The following is a 24,332-nucleotide window of genomic DNA, read 5'->3' on the forward strand; positions in this document are numbered from 1 at the left end:
CCAAGTCTTCAGTATTAATGAAAAGATTAGCTGGTTTGAGATCTCTGTGCAGTACGTTTGCAGAGTGAATATACTTGAGCCCCCGTAGCAGCTGATACATGAACAGCCTGGCATGCTCTTCCAGTAAAGGGCCCTGCTCCAGCACATTAGCCAAGTCTGTCTCCATGTACTCCTGAACAATGTAAACACTGTTCAGCTCCGTAAGAGAGCCCACATCGTCTGTTAATTGGCTTCCACTAGGACCAAGAATTTCAAACACTTTCACAATGTTATCATGGTCAAGTCTTCTAATAATTTGATTTCACGTAGAGCATGTTTGACACTCTGGGGATCAGTAAGGACAATTTTTTTGATGGCTACTCTTTTGTCACAGTCATTGTCTACAGCAGAAAAAACCAAGCCATTTCCTCCACAACCCAATGGTTTTAAGTCCATATACCTAGAACCCAGATCAAAACCATGAATGTTCATGAGACTTTCAAATTTCTCTGCCATTTTGAAACCCTTACTATTGCCTTTTCCTTTCGAATTGAACTTGTGTAAACAAGGAAGAAAACTGGCATCAAAAGGAAAGATCTTTCAAAAAGGGAGAAGAAAAATAATTATGCTTCCACAGCAAGATGGTTTCTTGATGTTCATTGCATATGCCAAACAGGCCTGTTGAGTTCCCCTTAGATTTAAAGCTCAAAAAGCTCTACTCATATTGAGAATTAAAAAGATTGCAGTACTCATAGTTCAAGAAAGGGGCAGCAACTCTGCAGACATTTAAAGAAAACAAGAAACTCAAACGGAATGAAATGACATACTGTGCACTCAGATTACCGTGCTAAACGATTTAACATTTAACAAAAATGTGAATAAATATGCACACAACAGGCTTCTATGAACATTCTCCTCACAGTGCAGATACATTCAGTGTTGGACTGGTCCTGAGCAGCATCATTCTAAGGTGCTGGTAAGCACTATTTCCGTTTTGCTTCTTTTCTTCCTTTGTTGCTATATATTTATTTCAACAGGAAGCTCTGGCGGCTGTTGGTTAACAGAAGATGTCTTTTGTTAGTGATCAGGTGGCTCCAGCTCACCACAATCACAATCAAAGCTACCGTCCATCTTACTCTGATACAACGGGACTTCTCCGACTCATCGAGAGAGTGCGGGGCCCGCGGACAGCCCCCAGTGTCGGCTCAGGTCTCCGGCTGTGCTGGCAGCAGCGGCGTCTCCGAGGCTCTCGCTTTGCCGCAGTCGCCGCCATGTAACCCCATTCTTTTTTCTTTTTCTTTTTTGAGATGGAATCTCGCTCCATTGCCAGGCTAGAGTCCAGTGGCAGGATCTCAGCTTGCCGCAACCCCCAACTTCCTGGTTCAAGCAATTCTTCTGCCTCAGCCTCCCGAGTAACTTGGATTATAGGCATGCGCCACCATGCCCAGCTAATTTTTATATTTTTAGTAGAGATGGGGTTTCACCATGTTGGCCAGGATGGTCTCGATCTTCTGACCTGGTGATCTGCCCATCCTGGCTTCCCAAAGTGCTGAGATTACAGGTGTGAGCCACCACGCCCGGCCATAGTCCTTCTACTCACCAGTTCTATAATATAATATGAGGTAAACTATTTAACTCCCCTGAGTCACAGTTTTATCATCTTTTAAAATAGGGAGATGTTAGCTACTAAAATGTTAGCTACTTTACAGTGCTATATGTTTTAAGTGAGATAGGATTACTGAGGATAAAAGGGTGGGCAAAATATGGGCCAGGTGTGGTGGCTCATGCCTGTAATCCCAGCACTTTGGGAGGCCAAGGCAAGTGGATCACCTGAGGTCAGGAGCTTGAGACCAGCCTGGCCAACATGGTGAAACCCCATCTCTACTAAAAACACACAAAAAATTAGCTGAGCGTGGTGGCGGGCACCTGTAATCCCAGCTACCAGGATGCTGAGGCAGGAGAATCGCTTGAACCCGGGAGGCAGAGGTTGCAGTGAGCCGAGATTACACCACTGAACTCCAGCCTGGGTGACAGAGCAAGACTCTGTCTCAAAAAAAAAAAAAAGTATAGAAATATTGGTAAGTTCTGTATGATAATGTTATTAAGTTCTATAAGAAGAAAAAAAGTGTTAAATTATATAACAAAATACCCTGGGAAAGGATGAGGGTGACAGTACTTGTCTGTTGGGGGATTAGAACATATTTATTAAAATGGCAGCATAGGAAGAGGGTCTTGAAAGATGTGTTCAACAGGCAGAATTGTTTGTAAGTGATAGGGGTTAAGGATATTACAAGCATAGGACAAAATGAGCAATGACAAGAAAGGATGGTGTTTATTCAGAGAATGGCAGTACTGCTGGAACAGAGAGCCCCTGGAAGTGGGGCAAATAGGCATGTGGCAAAGGTTAGGCAGTGCGGGTACATTGGGACCGTCTGACCATGGAGGGCCTCGAATTCCCTGCTGGGATCCTGTGGGTTAGGGTGGTATTAGGAAATTAGTGGTTAAGAGTGTGGGATCTGGAGGCAAGACCACTTAATCTTAAATCTCTGCTCTGTGGTAGCTGTGAGATCTTGGGCCTGCTTTCTTCTCTAAGGCCCAGTTTCCCACATTGCCATGAGAAAGTGTAAACTTTTCCACAGAGAGAATGCAAGGGAAGAAAATATGACACCTGAGAACTGTGAGGATTTTAATGTATATACAGTGGTCCTCCCTTCACTGCTTTTGTGCTTTCCTTGGTTTCTGTTACCTGCGGTCAACTGTGGTCTGAAAATATTAAATGGAAAATTCCAGAAAGGAGCAGCTTACAGATTTTAATTTGATGCTTTTTTTCTAAGTGGTGTGATGAAATCTTGTGCCATTCCGCTCTATTCCACCCTGGAGGGGAATCTTCCTTGTGTCCAGTGTATCCACATGTCCACACTACCTGCCCCTTAGTCACTTAGTAGCTGTCTCGGTTATTAGATCGACTGTTGCAGTATCTCAGTGCTTGTGTTCACATAACCCTTATTTTATTTAATAATGACCCCAAAGCACAAGAGTAATGATGCTGGCATACGGTTAAAATTGTTCTATTTTGTTACTAGTTATTGTTGTTAATCTCTTACTGTGACTAATTTGTAAATTAAATTTTATTATGTAATAGGTATACATATGGAGGAAAAACAGAGTGTGTGTAGCGTTTGATACTGTCCATGGTTTCAGGCACCCACTGGGGGTCTTGGATTATATTCCTGGATGATAAGGGGGGATTACTGTATATGGTGACAAAAATACACATGAACACATGCAGGAAGGCCCAGAAGACTGTTTCATTCAGAAATAAAATAGTAAAGTAAAACAGGTATGATTCTCTTTTTTTTAAGGAGTTGATATGAGACTGAAATCATTGCTTAAGCTGGGACGAAAACAAAACAAAACAAAAAACAGAATAGAGACGAATGACAGAACAAGAAGGTGTGATAGATCAGAGGTAATGCTGTGGGCAAAGAGTAGATTTAGTAGGTGTAAGAGAAAGAAAAGAATAGTGTTTGTGATTCAGAAAAAGATTTTTTAAGAGTTTGAAAGTTCTCAGGTAGATCTTTCCAGATTATAATTAGATTAACTATGTATATTTGTTAAAGTAGAATAGAGGTAAATTACAGATGAAGGAGTCTTTTGAAGGAGCATGGTGGAACTTGTGGTGAATAACTACAAATGGGAGCTCAAATGATTGTTCTTTACTTTCTGACTTGGTGAGACTGGTTGCATAGAAGTAGTTGGTAGAGGCTGGGTGCGGTGGCTCACTCCTGTAATCCCAGCACTTTGGGAGGCCAAGGCGGTTAGATCACGAGGTCAGCAGATAGAGACCATCCTGGCTAACATGGTGAAACCCTGTCTCTACTAAAAATACAAAAAATTAGCTGGGCGTGGTGGCGGGCACCTGTAGTCCCAGCTACTCAGGAGGCTGAGGCAGGAGAATGGCGTGAACCCGGGAGGCGGAGCTTGCAGTGAGCTGAGATTGTGCCACTGTACTCCAGCCTGGGCAAGAGAGCAAGACTCCATCTCAAAAATAAAAATAAAAATAAAAGAAGTAGTTGGTAGAAATGTAGTTTAGCAGAGTGAAATATGGCTTATCTACATGTTTTTTCCTTTCCAGCATGGTCCAACATAATTTGTAAGTACTTACAGTAGTAGCAAGTACTTATTAGAGCGATCTCCAGTGATACTTAAGTCTTGTTAAGAAATTTTCCATACTCCTTAACTGAGCAGGAAGTACCACCATACACACAGTATTGGTTCTCAGATACCTTGTAGTTTAGATACACTACACATTGTTTAGATACACTACACCCTTACCTAAAATGCATGGGACTAGAAGTGTTTCAGAGTTTGAGTTTGGGAATATTTGCCTTACACTTATGCTTACTGGTTGAGCATTCCTAATCCGAAAATTCAAAATGTTCCATTGAACATTTCCTTTAAGTGTCACGTCAGTGCTGAAAAAGTTCTGGAGTTGGGAGCATTTTGGATTTTGGATTTTCAGATGTTGGGATGGTCAACCTGTATTAGATCTTCCTGAGTGCTTTGATGTACCCTAAATATGAAACATTATTCATATTTTCTTTGTGGTTTAATCCACGTTCAGATAGGAAAAATAAGATAAGACAAGTTAAAGGTGAGAGACCGTAGAACCATACTCGATTTCTCAGATTTGCACTGTTCTCTGTGGTAGCCAGCAGCCATTTGTGGCTATTAAGTACTTGCAATGTGGCTAGCCCAAACTGAGATGTGATATAAAGGTGAAACATACATTAACTATCAAAGAGTTAGTATGAAAAAATATAAAATAGTTCATTAATAGTTTTTTGTATGGATTATATGTTTGAAATGACAATAATGAGAAAAGAATGTAAAACAGCTTATTAACAATTTTCGGCTTGAAAATATGACTCACTATTTTCCTGTTGAACAGCCCTGAATCTTAGATAAAAGAAATCCACTTCCTTCTTTTCCTGTAATCAAATGTTTAACTATTTGTTATTAATCCTTGGGTGTAAGAATATGTATGGGGTGCTAAAAGCTTAATAAAATTTTCTGTGAATGGATTTTAAAATAAATGTCATTAGATTTCTTGTTATTTTAAAGTTGTATCTAATGAAAGACATTAAACTTCAGGGATAAAGGTAACTAGTTACCAAACTTTTTAGCTGGTTAGTCTTGCCATCTAAAAGTGGACCTTTGCTTTTGCTTTGTGTGGATATCTAAGTGCATTATGGGGTTGTTTTTCATAAACGCTTCATAGCCTGTGGCTAGATTGTATTATCTGAGATAGCCAGTGTTGTGCTTGGTGATGCTTTTTTTCCCTTTTCCTAGTTTTAGATTTTCTAAAGCAGTGTAGCTTCATTTGGAAACTTGTTAGAAGTACTCATTTTGAACCCCAACGCTGTTGAATCAGAAACGACGGAGTTGATTTAGGCCTCCAGATGATTCTGATGCACATGAAGTTTGAGAAACATAGTCGTAGAGGTTCCATTGTGTAATGGTGAGCACGCTGGACTCTGAATCCAGAGAAACATAGATGTAGATGATACTTACTTTTATAGAGTAACAAAATTCAACCTCTTTATAACCTTTATAACATATCTATTTGAAAGGAATTACATTCTTTTCTTTTTAATTCATCACTTGTAAAACTCTTACATTCTTAGGTGGATGCTCTCCGGTTGCGTTTGGAAGAGAAGGAAACCATGTTGAATAAAAAGACAAAACAGATTCAGGATATGGCCGAAGAGAAGGGGACACAAGCTGGAGAGATACACGACCTCAAGGACATGTTGGATGTGAAGGAGCGGAAGGTTAATGTTCTTCAGAAGAAGGTAAGGTGCAGGTCTTCTGAGTTCAGTGGCCCATTCCTCATACGTCCTTACTCCTACCACTAAGTTACATCTAAATGCTGTCAGAGTTTCTTGCTCATTCTTCAATTTATATTTTTGTGATTAGTAATTTGGAACTGTTGCTGCAGTAGGTAGATTGTTAAGACTGCTGTACATATTCATTTTTTAAAAATTTAAACAGTTAGTATCTTCCAGTAGTGCTTTTCATGCTGTTTCTCAAAAGTGCCTTGTAAATTGCCAAAGTGTTTGAACTGACATTCTTTTTCCCTTTCTGTCTTTTATTGAAACTGTACTAAATTGGTTCGGTGCGTGGACTTGGGATGGTACAACTTCATTTATGTGTTTAATAAGATGACAATTTTAAGCCCAGACCAGGGGCATCCAGACAAACATGTCGTTCATATATGAGCAAAAAAATGTGTGTGTTTGTGTATTTCAGTACAAATCTTACTGTTCCTTGCCACTTGTTCTTTCTCCTTTTTTCGGTTAATATATTTTGGTATTCTTTCCAAGGGTTTCTTCATTGTTGTTACTAATAACATTGTATGGATGTACTATAATTACCAAAATTTCTACTGATGGACATTTATTTTGCTAAAAATGTCTTCCTTTACATAAAATGATTCTATAGTAAAAAACGTACATATTTAGTTTATACATATGTCAAGTCAAGTATATTTCTAGGATAAAGTCCTTGAAGTTGAACTGCTGAGTGAAAGGATATGCATTTATAATTTTGATGGATTTTGCCAAGTAGCCTTAAAGAGATTGTACCAAGTTTCATTTCTACTATCAGTGATGAAAGCGGTATATTCCCGCATAGTTGTCTACAGAGTGTGTTAAAAGACTTTTTGACTTTTTGGCAATCTAATAGGTGAGGAAACACTGTCATTGTAGTTGCAGTTCTTTCGTTATAAGTAAAGTTGAACATATTTTTATATTTAAAATCCTTCGTATTTTCTGTTATTTGATTGTATGCTTTACCCATTTTTATTTTGAGTTCTTTTCTGCTTTCTTAAAAGTTGATTTCTAGAAATTGCTTCCCAGTTTAAACATTAGCTCTTTTGTCTGATGTGAGTTCTAAACATTTCTTCCTGTTTGCCTTATTTATTGAGATGAGTCTCACTCTGTCACCCAGACTGGAGTGCAGTGGCACAATCTCGGCTCAGTGCAACCTCTGCCTCCTGGGTTCAAGTGATTCCCCTGCCTCAGCCTCCCAAGTAGCTGGGTCTACAGGTGCCCACCACTACATCTGGTTAATTTTTTATATTTTTAGTAGAGATGGGGTTTTACCACCATGTTGGCCAGGCTGGGTTTGAATTCCGTGGCCTCAAGGGAGCCACCCACCTTGGCCTCCCAAAGTACTGGGATTACAGGTGTGAACCACTGCACCCAGCCACTGCGCTTTTTTTTTTTTTTTTTTTAAAGAAAGATGTCGTCCAGGCTGGTCTCAAACTCCTGGCCCCAAGCCATCTTCCCATCTCAGCCTCCCAAGACCACTGCTCCTAGCTGTGTTTGGCTTTTGACGTGTGTGTGTGTGTGTGTGTGTGTGTGTGTGTGTGTGTGTGTGTATTTGTGTGTTCAGACATCTTAAAGTGAATGTTTTAAGACTTCTGGATTTTGTGACATATTACAAAAGTTATATTTTAGACTTTCTTATTTTCTAGTGATATTGATCTGTCTAAGTATCCATTAACATTGCTTTCATTTTTGTGTTTTTGTGATACATGTTAATAGCTAATTCCTTCCAAGGTTCTTTTCTTTTTCAGAAGTGCCCTAGCTTTTTTTTTCTTGGCTGTTTTTCTATTTGAAATTTAGAGTCAGCTTTTATCATCTCCTGCCTTTAATTCTTTCTGTTGTGTTTTTTATTGGGATTACATAAAATGTGTAGTTACTAATTTATGGAGAATTGACAAGAGTAGGGTATATCTTACATGAATTCATTTTTGTTTCTCAGAAATGTTTTAATGTTTCCTTCATACAGATTTTATACATTTATTCAGCTTATTCCTAGGTTTTCTTTTTGTTACAAAGTGTTACAGTTTTCATTATATCTTCTAACTGCTTGTTTTTTGGTACACATGAAGTCTTGTGATTTCTGTATATCAGTTTTGTACTTAGTCATCATACTGAATTCTCTTAAAGGTTTGGATCTTTGTTTGTTTGTTTGTTTATTCTTTTGGCTTTTCCTCTAAACAACGCTTATTTTCCAGTGTTCAATTTTAATGTATGTCCCCATTTTCTTTCTTTTCTACGGATGTATACCAGTGCACATGAAACCACACTGCATGGTCGTGGACATCTTCAGATTATACCTGATCTGCATGAGAATGCTGTTAGTTCTCTCCCACTAAAGTACAGTGCTTGCTTTTGTGTTAGAATTGATAGATACATCAAGAAAATATCTATCTAAATAAAATGAGTTAAAACTTAAAAATTTTTTTATTGTTATTTTTTGTTTCAATAGTTTTTGGAGAACAGGTGGTATCTGGTTACATGGATAAGTTCTTCAGTGGTGATTTCTGAGATTTTGGTGCACCCATCACCTGAACAGTGGACACTGTACCCCATGTGTAGTCTTTCATCCCTCACCCACTCCCACGTCCCCTTGACTCCCCACAGTCCATTGTATCATTCTTATGCCTTTGCATCCTCATAGCTTAGTTCCCACCTGTAAGTGAGAATATGCAATGTTTGGTTTTCCATTCGTGAGTTACTTCACTTAGAGTAATGGTCTCCAACTCCATCCAGATTGTTGCGAATGCTATTATTTCATTCCTTTTTGTGGCTGAGTAGAATTTTGTGGTATATATATATATATATTATATATATATATACACACACACACATACACACCACATTTTCTTTATCCACTTGTTGATTGATGGGCATTTGGGCTGGTTCCGTATTTTTAGGAATTGTGAATGATGTTGAGCTTTTTTTTTTTTGAGATGGAATCTCGTTCTGTTGCCCAGGCTGGAGTGTGGTGGCACAGTCTTGGCTCACTGCAACCTCCGTCTCCTGGGTTCAAGCAATTCTCCTACTTCAGCCTCCTGAGTAGCTGGGATTACAGGTATCTGCCACCACATCCTGCTAATTTTTGCATTTTTAGTCAAGACAGGGTTTCACCATGTTGGCCAGGCTGGTCTCGAACTCCTGACCTCAGGCGATCTGCCCTCCTTGGCCTCCCAGAGTGCTGGGATTACAGGTGTGAGCGACCACACTTGGCCATTGTTGAGCTTTAATATGTTTGTTGGCCATCTGTACATCTTCTTTTGAGAATTGTCTATTCATGTCCTTAGCCCACTCTGATTTATTTGTTTTTTACTTGATGATTTGAATTCCTTGTAGATTCTGGATATTAGTCCTTTATCAGATGCATAGTTTGTGAATATTTTCTCCCATTCTGTAGGTTGTCTGTTTACTCTTCTGATTATTTCTTTTGCCGTGCAGAAACTTTTTAGTTTAATTAAGTCCCATCTGTTTATCTTTTTGTTGCATTTGTTTTTGGATTGTTGTTTGTGAAGTTTTTGCCTAAGCCAGTGTCTAGAAGAGTTTTTCCAGTGTTATCTTCTAGAATTTTTATGGTTTCAAGTCTTAGATTTAAGCATTTGATCCATCTTGAGTTGATTTTTGTATAAGGTGAGAGATGAAGATCCAGTTTCGTTTTTCACATGTGGCCTGCCAGTTATCCCAGCACCATTTGTTGAATAGGGTGTCCTTTCCCTGCTTCATGTTTTTGTTTGCTTTGTGGAAGATCAGTTGACTGTGAGTGTCTGGCTTCATTTCTGGGTTCTCTATTCTGTTCCATTGGTCTATGTGCCTGTATTTACGCCAGTACCACAACTGGTTTTGGCGACTATAGCCTTGTATAGTTTGAAGTTGGATAATGTGGTGCCTCCACATTTGTTCTTCTTGCTTAGTCTTGCCTTGGCTGTGCAGGCTCTTTTTTGGTTCCATATGAATTTTAGGAATGTTTTTTCTAGTTCTGTGAAGAAGGATGATGGTATTTTGATGGCAATTTCACTGAGTGTGTAGATTGCTTTTGGCAGTGTGGTCATTTTCACAGTATTGATTCTGTGCATCCATGAGCATGGGATATGTTTCCATTTATTTGTGTCATCTGTGATTTCTTTCAGTAGTTTTGTAGTTTTCCTTGTAGAGGTCTTTCACTTCCTTGTTTAGGTATTTTACTGTTTTTTGCAGTTATTGTAAAAGGGATTGAGTTGTTGATTTGATTCTTAGCTTGGTCACTATTGGTGTATAGTAGTGCTGCTGATTTGTGTACATTAATTTTGTATCCTGAAACTTTACTGAATTCGTTTATCAGATCTAGGAGCTTTTGGATGAGTCTTTAGGCCTTTCTAGGTATATGACCTTATCATCAGCGAACAATGGTAGTTCGACTTCCTCTTTTCCTATTTGGATGTACTTGATTTCTTTCTCTTGTTTGATTGCTCTGGCGAGGACTTCTAGTACTACGTTGAATAGAAGTGGTGAAAGTGGGCATCCTTATCTTGTTCCAGTTCTCAGGGGAAATGCTTTCAACTTTTCCCTGTTCTGCACAATGTTGGCTGTGGCTTTGTCATAGATGGCTTAGGGTATGTCCCTTGTGTGCCAATTTTGCTGAGGGTTTTAATCATAAAGGGATGCTGGGATTTTGTTAACTGCTTTTTGGGGGCCTATTGAGATGATCATCTGATTTTTGTTTTATTTTGTTTGTGTTCGTTTTGATCTTTCAATAGTAATATTTTCAAGTAATAGACTTAGTAGTTTCAAAACATTTTTCACTTCTCACGCTGTCACTTCTCATAATCTCACTTGATCATTGTATGTTTTTCCCCCATTGTGCTTCTCATGCATTTACTTCTTATTAGGCGCAGTAGCATGTTGGTAAGAAATATAACCAGACAACTTTTAGTGGATCAGAAGTTATTTGTAATTTTTACTATGATTAGTAATGCGTAAGCCTTTTGGGTTCTGTTTCCTATTAAACTTTTCTTTAAGTGTAGGATATTATTAGTAAAATATGAATTTTTAAAATTTCACTGGTTTTTGCAGTTGTGAAGTCTGTGAGGAGGGGAGTGATTTAATTATTTGGTTTAATACAGTGCAGGTTTCTGAAGGCATCTGGATGCACGAAGACTTGACTCACCGCTGTGCCCACAGCCTGTTTGTCACCGTGGGCTGATTATACTCAAAATGTTGGTGACATGATGGATTATCACTTTATTAGGTCGTAAGTGTTAGGGGCATGCATTTTACTTTTATAGCATTTATTTTTCAGCTCCCATTTTCTTCGCTCTCATTCTATAAGGATTACTTCATTTAAAACCAAAGTGTTGAAAGATTGCATGGGTCTTCAGTCATTAAACTTTGCCTTTCAGATCATGAGGACACGACAGCAAGCTACTAAAAAAGCCTTAGATGATTAACGTTACAAGAAAAGATAGACTGGTTAGAATTCAAAGATTGTTTGCAAGTAACGCATTTCTTATTTTTAACTAAACATTTTCAGAAAAGTTTTTGTATTAGTCCATTTTCACACTGCTATAAAGACACTACCTGAGACTAAGTAATTTATGAAGAAAAGAGGTTTAATTGACTCACATTTCCATATCTGAGTCACTAGGGAGGCTTCGGGAAACTTACAATAATGGCAGAAGGTGAAGGGAAAGCAAGGCACGTCTTACATGACAGCAGGAGAGACACACACACACACACACACACACACACACACACAGACACACACATACACATACACACACATACACATATACACACACATACACACATACACACACATACACACATACACACACATACATATACATACACAGACACACACAAACACACAGACACACACACACACAGACACACACACACATACACATACACACACACACATACACACATACACACAGACACATACACACATATACACACACATACACATACATACACACACATACACACACACACACCTTACACACACACACACCATGCAAATCTTGTATATATTTTCTTTGTCCTTCCTCTTCATCCTTCACAGGAGGCAGCAGAGCAGAGGATCAGTAATTGTGTTCTCTTAGTACACTACAGCCCCAATAATTCATCATGTTACACACTGTTATGTGTCTTAAAACTTGCCAGATAGTTCGTACAGCTATTTTCAAAATAGGTTTATGTTATTAGTGCTTCTTTTTTATTTTATTTAATTAATTAATTTATTTTTTGAGACTGAGTCTCACTCTGTCACATAGGCCGGAGTGCAGTGGCATAATCTTGGCTCCCTGTATCCTCCACCTCCCGGGTTCAAGTGATTGTCCTGCCTCAGCCTCCTGAGTAGCTGGGATTACAGGCACCCACCACCTCGCCCAGCTAATTTTTGTATTTTTAGTAGAGATAGGGTTTCGCCATATTGGTCAGGCTGATCTCGAACTCCTGACCTCAGATGATCCACCCACCTTGGGCTCCCAAAGTGCAGGGATTACAGGCATGAGCCACCGAGTTCGGCCTAGTACTACTGCTTTGTAGACAATTACCTTTATGCTTGTTGTTTTTCAGTGCTTAGATCCTTCCCATTCTGTGTACTGCTTTTGTTGACGTTACTGTATTAATGTGATCAGAATCAACATTTTTGATGTATTTCCAGCACCATTGTTGGCTGATAAAATAGAGATAGCTTTAAATTTAGTATCCATAAAAAATAAAATGAATTCAGTAGGTTTAGAGACAGTTTAAACTTCTCAAGGGATCTATGTATTTTTAAAAAATTATATAAAAATAACTTTAAAATAAGTAATCTTTTTTTTTTTTTTTGGTAAAACATGCAGTTTTATGTATTTTTAGGCAGGAGTAACAACATTTTCCACATTTCCATCCAGAGAGCAAAGGTCAAAACAGCATTTATTATTCCAGCCACTGTATTTTTACTGTTTAAACTTTTGAAATTTTGTGTAGGACCGTAGAGAGAAGAGTGGTGCTTACGGCTGTAACTTAGTTTTAATACAGTATCATACATACATACATGTCAGTTGATTTGTTTGTTTTTGAGACAGGATGCCACTGTGTTGCCCAGGAATGCAGTGGTGCAGTTATGGCTCACTGCAGCCCTTGTGTCTGGGGCTCAAGCAGTCCTCCTACCTCACTTTCTGAGTCGCTGGGACTACAGGCACACGCTGCCATGCCCAGCTAATTTTTTGTATTTTTTGTAGAGATGGAGTTTCACCATGTTGGCCAGGCTAGTCTCGAACTCCTGGACTGAAGGGATCTGCCCGCCTCGGCCTCCGAAAGTGCTAGGATTACAGGCATGAGCCACCGTGCCCAACATCTTTTTTTCATTTTGTATTATCATTTATTTCTGAAACTCAGCCAATATGATGTATAGAGACTAATACATAGATATTGACAGGCAGAAAGTCATGGAGGTAAAGTGTATTACTTGAACAAGACTTCAGATTAAATATTATTATTCTTTAGTTTTCATTCATTTGCCTGCTTTGTGAGGTATTAGGAATGACATGGGTGGTGGTAGATAAAACATAGAAAAATTTCACCTACTTCATATTACTTGAACTAATCTCTGGGACCATAGTCCCTTGGCCATCACCAAGACTGAGAAGAATTGAATCAAGATTTGCGTGAGGGAAAGGGTGTTTTGAATATCTTAGGGGAGTTTACAGTGCACTCTCCTGCAGCTTACATAACAAAGCATTTTGGCGTGGGAGAAAATGTTCATAACTGTGTGTGTTATCTTTAAAGAGTCTTTGAAGCAGTTCCCTCAGACAGGACAGGACATTTTCCTACTGAAGAAGCTCACATGCAGGTTAGGCATACTTATATGTGGAAACGACCTATCTCACAGTTTACTACTGAACCCTGAATTAGCTGGTAGCAGCAACCCCTACCCTCTCTCCCCCAGTCAGAGGCTTCTCTTAATAGCCATGGCAGTAAAAATAGAACAGTAGAACTAAAATATTTTCCAGAAGCAGAACGTATTGGTAGGGAAAGGATAAATTCAAAGTTATTTACAACTCTTTTATCTTCAAACCATTACATATAAATTGATCAAATAAAAATAGCTAATGTGTTTTGAGCAGTTATTACCGTTTTTATTTATTATTTATATTGCTTATTTTCGGATCGTGATATTTCAGGCTTTTTATTTGATGAGTCAACATCTTAAGATTCCTAATGAGAATGGGATATAAAAAATCATTGGGTCATTGTTAACAATGATAGGTCCTTTTGACAGTGTGTGCACTTGAAATGATCAATGATACTTCACTTCTGTGGTTCCCTTCCCCAAAACGCACAACCCCAGTCCAATTATGAGCAAAACAGTAGACAAATCCTAGCGAAGAATCATTCCACCAAACACCTAACTAGTGCTATTCAAAACTGCCACGCCTCCAAAAACTCGGGAAGTCCAAGAAACTGCCACAGCCAAGAAGAGCCCAAGGAGACATGCCATCCAAACGTAATGACATCCTAGGCAGTATCTTGGAACAGAAAAATGACAGCAGACAAAAACTAAGGAAATGTGAATAAAGCATGGACTCTTGTTAAGAATAATGTGTCCGTGTTTCCGTGTTGATACTAATGGAAGATGTTAACAGTACGGGAATCTGGCCTCTGGGGACACAGGAGCTCTCTGTATCACCTTCTCTGTACCATCCTCACCTCTCTGCAAATCCAAAACGATTCTAAACAAAAAGTGCATTTAAAAAATCAGTTCCCCGCCACGGCCGCCATTGGAGAGCAGTAGCCATGGCTGTACGCTACCCTATGGCCGTGGGCCTCAACAAGGGCCACAAGGTGACCAAGAACGTGAGCAAGCCCAGGCACAGCCGCTGCCGCGGGCATCTGACGAAACACACCAAGTTCGTGCGGGACATGATTCGGGAGGTGTGTGGCTTTGCCCCGTACGAGCGGCGCGCCATGGAGTTACTGAAGGTCTCCAAGGACAAACGGGCCCTCAAGTTTATCAAGAAAAGGGTGGGGACGCACATCCGCGCCAAGAGGAAGCGGGAGGAGCTGAGCAACCTGTTAGCCGCTATGAGGAAAGCTGCTGCCAAGAAAGACTGAGCCCCTTCCCCTGGCTTCTCCCTGAAATAAAGAACAGCTTGACACACACACACACACACACAAAAAATCAGTTCCAATTTGACACTGTATTAGGGTTAAGAAAAATACAGTAACAGTGATTTTGAGAGAGCTCAAAAATAAAAAGTTTGGATTGCCATTCTTTTCAAAGCTTGGTGGACCCAAAACCTGTAAATACTTCAGTCGGGGAGGTCAGGGATTTTACAGTAAGGTGGTATGAATTTACTGGGAAGAAGGAAGGGTACAAAGTAGTCAACCTAATTCTATTTGTCTGCTTTGCCCCTGGCTTCAGGATCTCTCTCCACACCACAGACCATTGCCCCCCCCCCACTGTTGAATATCTCATGAACAAACAGGACAGATCTGATCTAAGAAAGACTCAATGCAAGAAATCCCTGTTACATTCCAGTGGAGAGTGTTAGTGGAACGGACCCCTCCATTCGAACTCTTAAATTCTGTTTCAATTCAGGTCATTATTCTCCTCTGCTTTCCTTAGAGGTTTATACAAATCTTAGGTATACCGGGAAACCGTCCTTTGAGCCAGGGTTCTTTCTCAGTGCCAGGCACTTTTCCATGTGAATTATATCAACAGGTAGCCCCATGACCCATGTTTCTACCTAACACAGTTGACAAATTCCAGTCCTGTTTCATTTCACACAGCTGCCCAACTTCTGGTGGCTCAGAAGACAACAGGTAAAGATAACCGAGTAGCCACCAAATAAGACTAGGAGACTTTCTGCAAAAAAGACAGCTTTCTGAAATGCTTGGTGAAACTGTTCATTAGACAGAATGTACGTCACTGAATTGATGATGGAGTTTAAAAATAGCTCAGCAAGGCTGGGCGTGGTGGCCTACGCCTGTAATCCCAGCACTTTGGGAGACCTAGGCAGGCGGATCACCTGAGGTCAGGAGTTCGAGACCACCCTGGCCAACGTGAAACCCTGTCTCTACTTAAAATACAAAAATTAGCTGGGAGTAGTGGCAGATGCCTGTAGTCCCAGCTACTCGGGAGGCTGAGGCAGGAGAATCGCTTGAACCTGGGAGGCAGAGGTTGAGGTGAGCTGAGATTGTACCATTGCATTCTAGCCTGGGAGACAAGAGCGAGACTTTGTATCAGAAAAAAAAAAAAAAAAAGCTCAGCAAGATGAAAATGTTCAGTATGGGTGGGTGTCTTGGCTGGCAGAGTTTACACAATAAAGAGGGGCAGCCAGCAGATGTTAAAAGCCCCTGAAATGATCCCCAGGGTTTCTGTGGCTTTCCTTGTTGGTAAGTAAATTTCCTGTTGTTCTAGGACACCATCAGCATGCCTGCTTTTCATGTGTTTAACAGGCGGAGGAGAGCCAGTTAAGCACCTTTGCCTCTCATGGAGGCTGGGGTTGAGGGAGCAGAGTGAGCTGTGATGACCTGGGAGTGGGGCTGTGATGATGGCGTCTGGATGTTCTTGTTGGGCACTGTATGAAGATGATGAGCAACACAGCCAGAATGTAGAAGGTCTTACATGTGGAGTAGGTGCTGCAAGAGATCCAGGAGAAGAGCACTCGGATAAGAGATACAATTTGAGATGGCCCATTTACTGTACTACAGGGCACTGGTGATGGCCCGGTACCTGGTCAGAGCAACAGACAGAAATAGAGGTTGGAGGCCATGTAGCACGTGACGCTAGAAGACAGCCAGATGTTGCATAGGAGTTAGCCAAATTTCCAGGTGTGTGTGATGGTATATGTGATGCTCATGGATATAAACAAGATGAAAACCAAGAGACTTGTGCTCCAGGGAGCCAGTGAGATAGTTGGCTGGTGTATGTAGCTTCCTGGTGAGGAAGATGGTGGCAAGCAGAAAGGTGCTGGAGAGAACTGTTGTCTGTGTGATGATGGAAAGGAACACAGCAAGAGATCTCTAGCCCTGGAAGTTCCCAGCTCCTAAGCCTCTGGTATTTTTGTAGTATCAAGGGATCTGTTGAAGGCCTCCTAGAGGGTGTCTTCCATTGGATGGTTTTGTGAGGGCATTCTAGGGAGCTTTCTCTTCCACAGTCATAGCTTCTCCTTTCACAGTTGTCTGTGAAAGGTCATCTTTCCATTTCTTACTACTGGCAACCGTACATCAGAAGAGCGAACCACAACAGAAAATCCCCAAGGCTTGATTACATGAAGAACATTGAGGTGAGGTGACTCCTAGCTACAGTTAAAGGCTTTTCCCAAATCAGATGAAATCCCAAGATGTCTCTGTGTTCCGGAACTCTGATGGACACGTGCTGAATATGTTAGACAATGGCAGGTTATCACACCACTGTGGTCAGAGCTGCACAATTTCTTGCCTTTGGCATTTTGACCCTTTTTAAGGCTTGAGACTTATACATGTTTAACCGTGTCTTCAGAATATTTCCCATCCTATTCCAAAGAGATTGTGGATTTCAGGTTGCTGCCTGGGAGCTTTTAAAGTTAGAGACAAAAGGGAGTACCAGCTTATTCAGAGAAGCAGTCCAGTCAGCAGCTTAGTTTTCCTAGGTGAATCCTGACATACGATTGGTACTTAATTTTGGTTCCACTTCCACTGACTGTTTTTGAGCCTGAAAAGACAAACATTCCAGTTACCAAAGCTTGAAGAATGCATGAACTCGGAGAAGGTAAAACAAACGATCGCTGTGAGTTTGCCAAGAGGTGCAGGTGTGCAGAAGCCCCTCGCTGGCCGTGCACGTGGAATGCTAGGCTTGCCCTCTTGGGCTCCCCTTTCTTCACATGGTCTGATTTTGGCCTACATGATCACAGCCCCCAGCCCTGCGCCTTCCCCTGGCTCTTTCCCATCCTGCACTTTTGGGATACTCCATTTCTTTTTTTGTTAATTTATAATTTTATTCGTTTGGAGTAGTTTGGGAAGTTCCCTTATACTTCCTCTCTTCCTTGCTCACAGCTTCCCCTATTAATAGCACTTGTATTAGTATGCTACATTTGTTAAAATCAGTGAGCCAGCGTTGACACATTATTACTAACTAAAGTTCATGGTTCACATTAGGGTTCACTCTTCATTTTGTGGGGATCTCTGGGTTTTGCTAAATATCTAATGACATGTATCTACCATTACAGTCTAATACTGAGTAGTTTCACTGTATTCTACAACTCCTCTGCACTCCATCACTCTCTCCCACTCCCTCCCAACCCTTAGTCAGTACTGATTGTTTTATTATCTCTGTAGTTTTGCTTTTTCCAGAATGTCACGTCATTGGAATCATATAGTACGTACTCTTTTCAGACTGTCTCCTTTCACTTACAATGTGCATTTAAGGTTCCTTCATTTATTTTGTGGCTTGATATCTCATTTCTTTTTATTACTGAATAATATTGCATTGTCTAGATATACCACACTTTATCTAATTGTCTATTGAAAGACATCTTGATCTTGGTTGCTTCCAGTTTTTGGTGATTTTGAATAAACTACTATAAACATTTATGGGCAGATTTTTGTGTAGACATACATTTTCAACTCATTTAGGTAAATACCCAGGAATGTGATGGCTAGATATGTGGTTAGTCTGTGTTCAATTTCTAAGAAACTATATTGCTATATTGCCCCTATATTGCTTTTGAATTGGAGACTTTGAAACATACTAGCTTTACAAAAGATGTTATACAACTTGAGTATTTTTTTTTCTTGGCCAATGTACATTAATGTTTTGGCTTGCTGTCAAGCCCTTGGGTTATGACTGCTGGGGATTATTGCTCTAGCTTTGCTACTGCCTGCTAGCATGCCAGCAGTCTTTTTTTATAGAAAAAGTAATTCCAGAGAATCCCTTGAGAGAGAGGATTGTACGACCATTGTAAAAGTTTGGCCACTGAAACTTTTTTCTTTCTGCTTTTTTATATGTAATCTAGAACTATTATATTTGAAATATAAATACATTAAACTCTTTTATCTTTTAAACTTTGTTTCAATGACTTTAGGAGTATGAGTGGTTTTTGGTCACATGGATGAATAGTGCAGTGGTGAAGTTTGGGCTTTAAGCGTACCTGTCACCTGAATGATGTACATTGTATCCAATAGGTAATTTTTCATTTCTCCCCTGCCTGCTTCTCCCTGCTCTGAGTCTCCAGTGTCCATTTTACCACTCTGTATGCCTTTGGGTACTCAGCACTTCCTCCCACTTACGAGTGAGAACACGCAGTATTTGGTTTTCCATTCCTGAGATACTTCACTTAGGATGATGGCCTCCAGTTCCATCCAGGTTGCTGCAAAAGACAAGATTTCATTCTTTTTTTCATGGCCGAGTAGTATTCCATGATGTGTATGTGTATGTATGTGTATGTGTATGTATGTGTATATGTATATGTACACACATACACGTGTATTTACACACACACATTTTCTGTCTCTTGCCATATATAAAAATTAGCCAAGGTGGATTAAAGACTTAATCTAAGACCTGAAACCATAAAAATTCTGGACGATAACACAGGGAAAACTCTTCTGAACTTTGGCTTAGGTGAAGGATTTATGACTAAGATCTCAAAAGCACAACAAAATAAAAATGACTAAATGGGACTTAATGGACTTAATTAAACTAAAAATATTCTGTACAGCAAAATAAATAAAAGAGTAAATAGACCACCTACAGAATGGGAGAAAATATTTGCATCATATTCAACAAAATACTAATATCCACAGTCTACAAGGAACTGAAATCAGCAAGAAAAAAATAAAATAATCCCATAAAAAGTGGGCAAATAGCATGAATAGACATTTCTCAAAAGAAGATATACAAATGCCCAAAAATGTATGAAAAAATGCTCAACAGCACTAATCATTAGGGAAATGCAAATTAAAATCACAATGAGATACCACCCTACCCCATTCAGAAGAGCTCTTATTAAAAAGTTAAAAAATAATAGCTGGTATCATGGATGTAGTGAAAAGGGAACTCTTACACACTGTTGGTACAAATGTAAATTAGTACATCCTTTATGGAAAACTGTATGGATATTTCTCAAAGAACTAAAAGTAGATTTATCATTTCAGGCTGGGCGTGGTGGCTCACACCTGTAGTCCCAGCACTTTGGGAGGCCGAGGCAGACGGCTCACCTGTGGTTAGGAGTTTGAGACAAACCTGGCAACATGGTCAACATGGCGAAACCCCGTCTCTACTGAAAATACAAAAATTTGCCGGGCATATTGGTGCATGCCTGAAGTCTCAGCTACTTGAGAGGCTGAGGCATGAGAATTGCTTGGACCTGGGGGGCGGAGGTTGCAGTGAGCCTGGATCATGTCACTGCACTCACAGGGCGAGGCTTCATCTCAAAAAAAAAAAAAAAAAGGATGTATCATTTCATCCAGCAGTCCCACTACTAGGTGTCTACCCAGAGGAAAAGAAGTCGTTCTGAAAAAAAGACATCTGTGATATGGATCAACCTAAGTGCCCGTCAACTAATGAATGGATTAAACTTTTAAAAAGTCTAGGTAAGTTGTTTTTTGTTTTTTTTTTTTTTGAGACGGAGTCTCGCTCTGTCGCCCAGGCTGGAGTGTGGTGGCGCGATCTCGGCTCACTGCAAGCTCCGCCTCCCGGGTTCACACCATTCTCCTGCCTCAGTCTCCCAAGTAGCTGGGCCACGCCCGGCTAATTTTTTGTATTTTTTCTTCTTTTTTTCTTTTTTGAGACGGAGTCTTGCTCTGTCGCCGGGGCTGGAGTGCAGTGGCCGGATCTCAGCTCACTGCAAGCTCCGCCTCCCGGGTTCCCGCCATTCTCCTGCCTCAGCCTCCGGAGTAGCTGGGACTACAGGCGCCGCCACCTCGCCCGGCTAGTTTTTTGTATTTTTAGTAGAGACGGGGTTTCACCATGTTGGCCAGGCTGGTCTCGAACTCCTGACCTCAGGTGATCCACCCACCTCAGCCTCCCAAAGTGCTGGGATTACAGGCGTCAGCCCCCGTGCCCGGCCGATAAGTATTTTTTTAAAAGCCCTGAGAAAGGACAATGCAGGATTGTAAAAATGACTAGTATTAACATTACGAGAGTAATATGTGTTCCGGGTTGGGAAAAAAAAAAAAGAATTACTAAAACATACGGAGTGAAATTAAAGTTCCTTCTGCCGTCCTTTGCTCCTCTCAGTGCAATTCTTTAGGGATATTAACTGTTGTTTACAGTTCTTTGTGTGCCATTTCATAAAGTTTCTATGCATATCAAGCATTTATGTGTTATATACCTTTTAAAAAACAACTGGAATCATACTTTTTATTAACTTAAAAATAAACATTTTAATTGCAGCTTTATCCCATCTTAAAAAATATCTACATGGTTTTCTGAATCGTATTTCTGTCATAATTTAACTAAACTTAACCTAAGTTTTACAGGTAGGTGAAGATAGGGGTTTTTCTTATTTTATTTATTTTTTTGAGACAGAGTCTCACTCTGTCGCCCAAGTTGGAGTGCAGTGGTTGGATCTTAGCTCACTGCAGCTTCCGCCTCCCGGAATCAAGCAATTATCTCCTGCCTCAGCTCCCTGAGTAGCTGGGATTACAGACGTGTGCTACCACACCTGGCTAATTTTTGTATTGTTAGTAGAGACAGGATTTCACCATGTTGGCCAGGCTGGTCTCGAGCTCCTGACCTCATGATCTGCTCACCTTGACCTCCCAAAGTGCAGGAATTACAGTCGTGAGCCACCGCGCCTGGCCTCTTGTTTATTATAGTAGTGTAATGCATAATGGCATAGCCGTCTCATTCATAATTTAATGTTGTATGCATCTAAAATATTGATAGCTGTTTAATTGTCCACCAAAAGTCTTCCACTGGTTTATACTAAGAATGTTTTTGTACACAGTTTCATTAAACATTTGTTATCAAACCTTTTTAAATTTCCACCGACTTGGTAGGCAATTCTGAAGTGTCTCTTTTCTTGCTTAGTATTTATTTAAAGTTGAGTTCTCATTGAGCATTTTTTCATAGGTTTTTGGTTTGTTTTAATTGGGAAGTATGTGTTCATTTCTTTGCCATATTTTTCTGTTTGATGATATATTTTTTCTTGTTGATTTATAGGAATTTTTTCTCTAGAGAACACATTGGTCTAGTTCCTTTTATGTTTTACAAATGTATTTTCCTGTTTTTTTTTTTTACTTCATTTATGTATTTGTTTTGGGGTTTATGTCACCAAATTTAGTAGTACTTTTCTTTATGTCCTCTCAATTTTAGGTCACACTTTGAAAGTCCTTATACATGCCAAAGTCATTTTTATTTTTATATTTTTTTGAGACAGGGTCTCACTCTGTCACCCAGGCTGGAGTGCAGTGTCGCAATCTCGGCTCACTGCAACCTCTACCTCCCAGGCTCAAGCCAACCTCCCACCTCAGACTCTCGAATAGCTGGTCTACAGCCGCACACACCACCATGCCCAGCTAATTTTTTAGCTTTTTATAGAGACAGGGTTTTGCCATGTTGCCCAGGCTGGCCTTGAACTGCTGGGCTCAAGCAGTCTGCCCTTGTCAAGGTTATTCAATAATTCATACATACTTTTCTCTTTTCATACATACTTTTCTACTTTTAAAGTTTCTTTTTTTAACACCTAAAAACTGGTTTATAATTTATATATTGCTGTAATGATTCAGTTTTATGTTTTTACATGTGGCTGGCCGGTTGTCATTATAGTACGTGTTAAATAATGCACCCTTTCTCTTCTGATTTGAAATGCCACAAATAAATTATCAGATTAGATCGTTTTGCTATATTAATTTTATTTTTGCAGGAATTTCTCACTCTTCTCACTCATTTACTTTTTCAGATGAACTTTAGTACAATTTTGTCAAATTTTCCTCTTCCAAAAAATGACCTTGTAACTTTTTTTATTGAATGTGGTATCTCAGAAGTCAAGTGAAGAAAGGATTTCAAAGAGGAGAGGATGATCAGCTTTTTCAGATACTGCTGATGAGTTACATAAAATGAAAATTGACCATTGGCTTTAATAAAGTGGAGATCCAAATATCTAAAAAGCCATCATGCAGAAGAAAGATTAGACTTGTTCAATATGACCCCACATTAACTCAAGCAGCAGGTGCTCTAAGGAGTCAATTCTAAAGAGGGTCAAACTGTCCTAAACTAAAACACACTACCTGGGAGGAAATGCATTCGTTCATTATAATTGGATGTATAGCAGAATTAAAGTGTAATCCTTCACTTCATCTGATTTTGCTATATGTCCAATAGAGTGGGGAAAGTTTATGGTTTGTGCCTAGTTTCTCCTGTGATTATCTATTACTTTAAACAGTATTTTAAAACTTTCTGTGTCTTGATTTAACACGTTTAAAAATGAAGCCACGTTTATTGACTACTTTTTATTAAAAATAGTTTATTTATATTACCAATCCCCCTTCTTGATTTTTGTTGGTAAACTTTTGTTGTATTTTGCTGAGTTCATAGTACTTTTCAGTTTTATATTGTGTTTTTTTTTTGTAAAGGAAAAACATTGCTTACTGTAATTATGATTCATAATTAGCTTTTATTTCTGAATTTCAGTGTATTTAATGCTCATCACTAGTCGTTAAAAACAGCTTAACTGTTTCCAAGATTTTTTTTTTTTTGAGAAGGAGTTTCACTCTTGTTGCCCAGGCTGGACTGCAGTGGCACGATCTCGGCTCACTGCAACCTCCACCTCCCTGGTTCAAGCGATTCTCCTGCCTCAGCCTCCTGAGTAGCTGGGATTACAGGCATGCGCCACCACGCCCAGCTAATTTGTGTGTGTGTGTGTATTTTTAGTAGAGATGGGGTTTCTCCATGTTGGTCAGGCTGGTCTCGAACTCCCGTCCTCAGGTGATTTGCCTGCCTCAGCCTCCCAAAGTGCTGGGATTACAGGCATGAGCCACCGTGCCCAGCTGTTCCCAAGTTTTAAACCTTAATTTTTGGTTGCCCAGGAGTTTCTTTGAATTATTTTGTATGAAGGGTTATGGGTGCTATCCCAATTCCTTGTTTGTTGACCATGTGTTTATGTTATCTTTTTATATTTTAAAAATTATCTCAGATATAAAAATGTATAGAGAATAATATACTGAGTATAATCACTCAAGTAAACATTTCAAATATTGTTGAAGTTCATTGGCATATCTCTCCTTGATAGTATTCCTTTTTATTCTGTCCCAGAGATTAATACTTGATTTTAATATTTTTGCATGTTCCTATACCTTAGGTCAATGAGAGGAAGTACATATGGCAAATAAATATGAGAAATATGTCCAATTATGATGAATGAATTGATTTCCTCTCAGGTAGCATGTATCAGTTTTGGACAGTTTTGACCCTCTTTTGTTTAACCAGAATTGACTCCTTAGAGCCTTTGACACCAGGGACCAGTTTTGTGGAGTACAATTTTTCCACAGGCCAGGGGCAGGGGACAGTGTTGGGAT

The 24,332-nt window shown here is 39.7% G+C and overlaps 1 protein-coding gene and 1 pseudogene across 2 annotated transcripts in view; both read left to right on the top strand.

Moving 5' to 3' along the window:
- ERC1 (ELKS/RAB6-interacting/CAST family member 1) overlaps nucleotides 1-24,332 on the top strand; it is a 580,149-nt gene that overhangs the window by 154,396 nt on the left and 401,421 nt on the right. The window contains exon 8 of the mRNA XM_011931005.1: nucleotides 5,667-5,834. Within this exon, the coding sequence (XP_011786395.1) occupies nucleotides 5,667-5,834 (168 nt within the window). The remainder of the gene's footprint in view (nucleotides 1-5,666; nucleotides 5,835-24,332) is intronic.
- Nucleotides 14,600-14,988, top strand: LOC105503896 (annotated as a pseudogene). Its single transcript, XR_001000547.1, has one exon. The product of XR_001000547.1 is annotated as a 60S ribosomal protein L36 pseudogene (transcript).

This window comes from Colobus angolensis, unplaced genomic scaffold (assembly GCF_000951035.1).
Source record: "Colobus angolensis palliatus isolate OR3802 unplaced genomic scaffold, Cang.pa_1.0 Scaffold89, whole genome shotgun sequence".
In the NCBI taxonomy this organism is placed as follows: domain Eukaryota; kingdom Metazoa; phylum Chordata; class Mammalia; order Primates; family Cercopithecidae; genus Colobus; species Colobus angolensis.